At 45.5% G+C, this 8556-nt stretch overlaps 1 protein-coding gene across 1 annotated transcript; it reads left to right on the top strand.

Moving 5' to 3' along the window:
- Positions 1-1727: 1727 nt before the first annotated feature.
- On the top strand, positions 1728-4477 carry LOC102997240 (catenin alpha-1-like). The gene is given in 4 exon segments (XM_057546971.1): positions 1728-2025; positions 2028-3343; positions 3345-3525; positions 3528-4477. Coding segments are annotated over 4 exon segments (2715 nt in total). The 5' UTR covers positions 1728-1757.
- The last annotated feature ends 4079 nt before the right edge of the window (positions 4478-8556 follow it).

Consider the following 8556-nt stretch of genomic DNA (forward strand, 5'->3'; position numbering starts at 1 on the left):
TAATAGGTACCTAATATCTTGTCGGTACTTTTAGTGTTTATCAAACGAGTATAGGTGGATTATTTAGGAGCTTGATGGGAACAGCACAAACAGAATAATCCCAGCACAGACTTTCTATTGACGTCCATCTGCGTTGTCAAATAACCAGGCAGAGTATGCCATCAAAGTGGGGCTGGAGTTTAAAATAGGATCCAAGGGTTGGCAGAGCCTGCATCAGGGTAGGAAGTGCTGGGACATAGGTGCTCATCCCTGGAACCTGGATGACGGACTCGGGAATAAAGTCTCAGGTCTGCAGAAAGTGCCATTAGATGTTCACATTCACAAAAGGCTGGAGAAGGCAAAGCCAAAAAAAAAGGGGGGGTTGATGGTTCTGGGTTCTGCAGACCCTCACCATGGATCACACAGTCACTGCCTGGAAAGCAGCAGTGTCACCTACTCACGGCCAAAAGGCACCAAGTATCACAAAATAAGGTACTTGAGTCAAACCTTTCATTCTGAGAATATGAGTGCAGGGAAGCAGCGCCAGAGGTCGGATTCGTGAGCCAAATGAGAAATGACATTAGCAGATGACTTTGTTAAGGTGAATGGGGGGCAGGTGAGAGGAGACTGATGAGACACAGACCCCCCCAAACCAAGTCTGAAGTGAAGCCACTTTGCCTGAAGAGCTTTTAAAATAAATCCAACTTCTAAACCTGAAGATGACTGAAAATCACACAGACACAGAGAGAGAACGTGGAAAGAGCATAAAGCTGGGTCAGGCTTTCCAAAGAGACACACGGAACAGTGACCTGAGTCAGATCTTTGGGATGATGCAGTTATTAAAAATAATATACAACGAAACCAAATATGTTTATATTTTTAGGAATTAGTATTAACAAGAGAACGTCTTAATAATACTTAATAGTTTACAAAGATATATCCAATACTATTTTTTAAATTTATTTTGTTGAAGTATAGTTGATTTACAATGTTGTGTTAATTTCTGCTGTGCAGCAAACTGACTCAGTTTTACATATATGTACACATTCTTTTTCATATCCTTTTCCATGATAGTTTGTCAACAGGATATTGAATGTAGTTCCCTGTACTGTACAGTAGGACCTTGTTTACCCATCCTATATGTAATAGTTTGCATCTGCTGACCCCAAACTCCCACTCCATCCCTCCCCCACTGCCCCTCCCCCTTGGCAACCACCAGTCTATTCTCTATGTCTGTGACTCTAGGTCTGTGACTCTTTCTCTTTCATAGATAGGTTCATCTGTGTCATATTTTAGATTCCACATATAAGCGGTATCAGATGATATTGGCCTTTCTCGGTCTGACTTACTTTACTCAGCATGACAGTATCTAGGCCCGTCCATGTTGCTGCAAATGGCATTATTTCATCCTTTTTTATGGCTGAGTAGTATTCCATTGTATAGATGTCCCACATCTTCTTTATCCATTCCTCTGTCGATAATCCAGTACTATTTATGTTATGATTGACTAACAGACATTGTTCAGCTGCTACGCACCAGACTCGCTCACTTATAAACATTTGTCATCCACACTCGCTGACCTGCTCAGCTGGCCGCTTGTGCTTAGCGGGTGGAAAGTAACAAAATCTTTTCGTGTCTTCCTGTTCTTCCAATATCCACCTAGGTAACCCTCAGAAAATCCTATTTAACTTAATCGAAACATAATGGGGGAGACAAAGTGGCGGTCGTTGTCTTCGGGCTTTGGGAATCTTCCTGCACTTGCTGAGCTTGCCACAGAAATGACTGCTGTCCACGCAGGCAACATAAACGTCAAATGGGACCCCAAAAGTCTAGAGATCAGGACTCTGGCAGTTGAAAGACTGTTGGAGCCTCTTGTTACCCAGGTTACAACCCTGGTAAGTACCAATAGGAAGGGGCCCTCTAATAAGAAGTGAGGTCGTTCTAAGAAGGCCCATGTTTTGGCTGCATCTGTTGAACAAGCAACTGAGAATTTCTTGGAGAACAGGGATAAAATTGCAAAGGAGAGTCAGTTTCTCAAGGAGGAGCTTTGGCTGCCGTAGAAGATGTTCGAAAACAAAGTGATTTGATGAAGAGTGCTGCTGGAGAGTTTGTAGATGGTCCCTTTTCTTCCATGGAGCGTGGCAACCTGGTTTGGGCAGCTCGAGCTTTGCTCTCTGTTGTTACCCGGCTGCTTATTTTGGTTGACATGACAGATGTCTACACATTACTTGTTCAGCTGAAAGTTGTAGAAGACAGTATCTTGAAACTGAGGAATGCTGGCACTGAACAGGACTTGGGAATACAGTATAAGGCCCTGAAACCTGAAGTGGATAAGCTGAACATCATGGCAGCCAAAAGACAACAGGAACGGAAAGACATGGGCCATCATGATCAGATGGCTGCAGCCAGAGGAACCCTGCAGAAAAACGTTCCAATCCTCTATACTGCATCCCAGGCCTGCCTACAGCACCCTGATGTCGCAGCCTATAAGGCCAACGGAGACCTGATATACAAGCAGCTGCAGCAGGTGGTCACAGGCATTTCTAGTGCAGCCCAGGCTACTGCATCAGCTGAGGCGTCCCCGCACCAGGGTGGAGGAGGAGGAGAACTGGCATATGCCCTCAATAACTTTGATAAACAAATCATTGTGGACCGCTTGAGCTTCCACAAGGAGTGCTTTAGGCCTTCCCTGGAGGAGAGCCTGGAAAGCATCATTAGTGGGGCTGCTCTGATGGCTGATTCATCCTGCACACGTGATGACCGGCATGAGAGAATCGTGGCAGAGTGTAATGCTGTCCGTCAGGCCTTGCAGGGCCTGCTCTCAGAGTTCATGGGCAACGCTGGGCATAAAGAAAGAAGTGATGCACTCAATTCTGCAATAGATAAAATGACCAAGAAGACCAGGGACTTGCATAGGCAGCTCCGCAAAGCTGTCATGGACCATGTTTCAGAATCATTTCTGGAAACCAGCGTTCCACTTTTAGCATTGATTGAAGCTGCAAAGAATGGAAATGAGAAAGAGGTTAAAGAATATGCCCAAGTTTTCAGTGAACATGCCAACAAATTAACCGAGTTTGCCAACTTGGCCTGTTCCATCTCAAACAATGAAGAAGGTGTAAAGCTTGTTTGAATGTCTGCAAGCCAGCTAGAAGCCCTCTGTCCTCAGGTTATCAATGCTGCATTGGCTTTAGCAGCAAAACCACAGAGTAAACTGGCCCAAGAGAACATGGATCCTTTTAAAGAACGGTGGGAAAAACAAGTCCGAGTTCTCACAGATGCTGTCAATGACATTACTTCCATTGATGACTTCTTGGCTGTCTCAGAGAATCACATATTGGAAGACATGAACAAATGCATCATTGCTCCTCCAAGAGAAAGATGTGGATGGGCTGGACCGCACAGCTGGTGCAATTAGAGGCCGAGCTGCTCGGGTCATTCACGTGGTCACCTCAGAGGTGGACAACTATGAGCCAGGGGTCTACACAGAGAAGGTGCTGGAAGCCACCAAACTCCTCTCCAGCACAGTCATGCCACATTCTACTGAGCAAGTGAAGCGGCCATGGAAGCCCTCAGCTCGGACCTGGCCCAGCCCATGGATGAGAACGAGTTTATTGACGCCTCACGCCTGGTGTACGACGGCATCCGGGACATCAGGAAAGCGGTGTTGATGATAAGGACCCCCGAGGAGCTGGATGACTTGGGCTTCGAGATGGAAGACTTCGATGTCAGAAGCAGGGCAAGCGTCCAGACAGAAGACGATCAGCTGATAGCTGGCCAGAGTGCCCGGGCGGTCATGGCTCTGCTTCCCCAGGAGCAAAAAGCAAAGATTGTGGAACAGGTGGCCAGCTTCCAGGAAGCAAAGAGCAAGCTGGATGCCGAAGTGTCCAAGTGGGACGACAGTGGTAATGGCATCATCGTGCTGGCCAAGCAGATGTGCATGATCATGATGGAGATGACGGACTTTACCCGAGGTAAAGGACCGCTCAAAAACACATCAGGTGTGATCAGTCCCGCCAAGAAAATTGCTGAGGCGGGATCCCGGATGGATAAGCGTGGCCGTACCGTCGCAGACCATTGCCCAGACCCAGCCTGCAAGCAGGACCTGCCGGCCTACCTGCAGTGCATCGCCCTCTACTGCCACCGGCTCAACATCTGCAGCAAAGTCCAGGCTGAGGTGCAGAGCCTCGGCGGGGAGCTGGTCGTCTCCGGGGTGGACAGCGCCGTGTCCCTGATCCAAGCCGCTAAGAACTTGAAGAACGCTGTGGTGCAGACAGTGAAGGCATCCTACGCGGCCTCCACCAAATACCAGAAGTCCCAGGGGATGGCTTCCCATAAGCTCCTTGCTGTGTCGTGGAAGATGAAGGTGCCTGAGAAAAAGCCCTTGGAGAAGAGAGAGACACAGGATGAGACACAGACCAAGATTAAGAGGGCAAGTCAGAAGAAGCACGTGAACCCTGTGCAGGCCCTCAGTGAGTTCAAAGCCATGTTCAGCATCTAAGGCTGCCCCCAGCCCTCGGGGCTCCTAAAGATCTGTCAGTGTTCTTCCCTCGTGTATTTGCTGAATAGAACACTGATGTTAGATTCCGTAGGAAAATAGATTTCAGACCTGGCCAAGCTGGTGAATTTTGCAAAGACATACTTGTGTTTAAGTCAGTCAAGATACTTTTAGAATTCAGGAGCATATATCTAGCTATATTTTTTTATAAGCGTAAAAATTCCATAACCAAAGAGAACCCCACATTAACTTGTCAGTAACACTGTTGACCAAGTTGAGATGCCTGTCTTCTAGTGGTGGCAGCTGTAGGATTTGAGAGAAGGGGGTCTGGTTCAGGGAGAGGGCTTCCACTGGTTCCGGCAGTTTGGCTGGTATTAAATGACCAAAGATGACCCAGAGTAAGTGACCTGGACATCTTAGGAGGCCCTGGAAAAAGGAACATTCCCAGAAAGGTCTCCAGAGGGACAAACCACACGAAACTGAGTAAAACATAATGTATCATGAAGAAAACTGATTACTCTCTTTATGACACAAAATAAGAATTTTTTTTTTCTTTTTTTAAAATTTGTTTATTTATTTTTGGCTGTGTTGGGTCTTCTTTGCTGTGCACGGGCTTTCTCTAGTTGTGGTGAGCGGGAGCTACTCTGTTGCGGTGCGTGTGCTTCTCATTGTGGGGGCTTCTCTTGTTGTACAGTATGGGCTCTAGATGCATGGGCTTCAGTAGTTGTGGCACACGGGCTCAGTAGTTGTGGCTCACGGGCTCTAGAGTGCAGGCTCAGTAGTTGTGGCACACGGGCTTAGTTGCTCCACGGCATGTGGGATCTTCCCAGACCAGGGCTCGAACCCGTGTCCCCTGCATTGGCAGACAGATTCTTAACCACTGCGCCACCAGGGAAGTCCCTGAAATACGAATTTTAATGCATGGTTACAATAACTAATGTACTCTGCTGCAGGACATTAATAAAGTTGCTTTTTTCGGGCTAGAGTGTTGTGATGCTGTAATCAGAACATGCTTTTTTCCCTTTCTTCAGCTTCAAATGCAAATTCATCATTGGGCTCACTTCTAATAATTGCAGTGTTTCCTACCTTGGGCTTATGAGAGAAGCCTGACAACATAGTGTTTGCTTAGGCAATAATTTAGACTTACCTTATTTGTGATTACTATAGTGATTACTATAGCTACAAGATATAATTTTACTTTCTTATTTAAATTTTATGAATTCGAATGTTTTTTGCACTAACTTTTCCCAATAAAGTCCACTATGAAACCAAGTAAAAAAAAAAAAAAAAAAAGCATATTGGATTGTATATTCTCGCTGAACACCCCTCGAGTTCTGGCAGGAGGAGAGACAGGAAGAGGCGGAGGGCCGGAGCTGAGGAGGAGCGCGAGGGAGGGGCTGGTCTGCTGTCCTCGGAGACGCCCAGCTCTCTGGGCCTCAGTCCACAGAAATGACACACATTAGGTTTGGTCCCTATGCTCTCTGAACTCTAGAAATCCACAGTGTTACAGGACACTGTTTTGAAGTAAGTCTGGCCATTCAAGACCTGTATTGTGTTGAATCGGAGCAAGATGGATTTCTCCTGAAGACACGGAAGATTAAACTTCAGGTTTCCTTCCTCACATGGACCCCCCCCACCTTGCGATCTGGGACTTGACGGGAGGCACAGTGTTTTCTAGGTGCAGGAGAAGCCAGGCTCTGCTCCCAGGAAGCATAGCTAGGAAAACCTTTTTGGTAAAACTGCCTAAACATATTTCAGAAAAATGATGGCTCTCTAAGGCTACAAAAATTAGTTGTCTTTTCCTTTGTCATTCTAAATTAGTACTTATATTCATACTTAGTTTTGTATTTGTAATGTTGTATTCTCTCTTTTTTTTAAGAGAACCATCTGCCCCAAGTGTATAAACTTCAGGCTGCCCGCAACCTGAATGGGGTCCCGTGAACAAGCGTTTGTGAAGGTTTGGCCCTGACTTTTCCTTGTGTCTAATCACAGATAGTTGGCTTTGTCTTCTCCTACACCTGTAGATGCTTCTCATGCCTTTCCAGTTTCCATTCCACTTTTCAGCGAGATCTGAGGATCGAGGATGGTCTGACCTTGCACAGTACTGAGTCACGTGGGGCCTGAACGTCCTGCCTGAGGTTTCCTCTTCCGGAGTCCTGCCCCTGTTCTTGTAGTTCCCTGCCTTTTCTCAGAGAATGGACCCTGAGTTTGAGAACTGGTCTTCATATAAAATGGAGCACGTATGGCGTATTCTAAACCTCCCAGGATGGTCAGTTGAATACTAACAGCCTCCCTTAGAGTACGTGTTTCTCCTCACCACACGCAGACGTGACGTTTGTCTGGCAGTTCATTCCTTAGCAGGAGGGCAACACCCCCTTCGCTGGCCATTTTCCGGTCACTGTCTCATACTGCTCTTGGCGTGTCATCCTTGGCATGGAACGGCCAACATTTTGACAGTACATCAATCTCTTGCTTCTTTGAGACCCTCTTCCCACATTTTTCAGTAACTGACCCACCACTCCTATGTTTGAAAAGGTTGAGTGGAACCAAATAAATCCCGGTGACAGTTATTTCAGGAGCAAGATGCACAGACATTGATTGGCAAGTGATACTTGGTGATATTCTTATTTATGAGGTACATTTCTTCCATCACTTGACGTCTAAAACTTCTGAGATATTCTTTACTTTTTCTCTTTATACCTCTTTTTGCTGTTATAATGTCTGTTGTTAAATCATTTTGTTCTTTGTACCATTTTAAAGACGATATTTAACCTTAAAAGCAAACTTTTTCTATTTTATTTACCAAATCATTTCTTTTAGCTCACAGCACTTAAAGGTCAATTTGCAGTTTAATTTTCAGATTACAAAGGAACACATGGGGGGAGAGATGTATTTTACATTTCATTTATATTGTACTGTAATATACTGTATTGTAAACCAGTATTATGCATAGAAATGTTTATTATTTTAAGGAAAAGATAAAATCCATGAAATCTTATTAGAGCAATCAGGAGACTACCATGGGCTCCACTTCTAACTGAATACTTCTATTTTCAAAATTCAAGGTATAAAACTTGTAAATTCAGAGCATTGTATTCCTTGAGTGGTTAGGTTAAGATTTTTACAATACTCAAGAAAAGAGAAACAAATCCTGTTTTGGGGACTCAGTGTCCCATGGAATGGCCAGGAAGTACATCCATCTAGTATAGCTGGACACCACGACCACCCTAGGAGATGGAGAGGTTTGAGAGTTCCTGAGTTTATGGAATAAAAGACTGTAGCATCCCCTGGTAATGTTTAAGCTGGAGTCCTAAGCAAACCCAGGAAAACCTTCTAAAGGGGATTTGAAATCACTGGTACCATCACTTAAATGATTTCTCTTCTCCTGGAGGTGGATAGATCTAAATATATTAGGTTGAATTCAGTGCCTCCCCCCCACCCCGCAAATTCACATGTTGAGGTCCTAATCGCCCAAGACCTCAGAATGTGACCTTGTTTGTAAGCAGAATTGCTGCAGAGGCAATCGGTTTAGAGAAGATTCTAGTGGCTTAGGGCAGGCGCCTAACCCAGTGGGAATAACGTCCTTCTAAAAAGGGGAGGTTGGAATGCAGATGCGCACCCGGGGAGAACAGCCTGTGCAGGTGGAAGCAGAGATCAGGGAATGCAGCAGAGGAAAGGAAGATCAAAGATTGCCAGCAAGCCCCCGGGTGCTAAGAGAGAAGACCTGGACAGATTTCCTCACAGCCTCAGAGGGACTCAGACCTCCTCAGCTGTGACACAGTACCTTCCTCCTGGGGAAGCCACAGAGCCTGTGGTCCTCTTACGGCAGCCCTCCAAGCTAATGCAGTTAGGGTCACAGTTCTTAAGAAACCTCTGCTAAGGTTGTTACAAGCTTTTCTGAAAAATAAAGTGCATGTACGCCTTCCGAAAAAGATGAGTGCCACCCAGGTCTGTCCTGCCTAAGGTACCTCCTTTAGATCCTCTGGTTTCTTACCCTTTTAATGTTAGTATCACTCTTTATGTTAGTATGAGAAACATATTTGCTTGTACAATCAAGAAAAGAAGTTGTAATTGGATTTCAC

This window comes from Balaenoptera acutorostrata, chromosome 5 (assembly GCF_949987535.1).
Source record: "Balaenoptera acutorostrata chromosome 5, mBalAcu1.1, whole genome shotgun sequence".
Lineage (NCBI taxonomy): Eukaryota > Metazoa > Chordata > Mammalia > Artiodactyla > Balaenopteridae > Balaenoptera > Balaenoptera acutorostrata.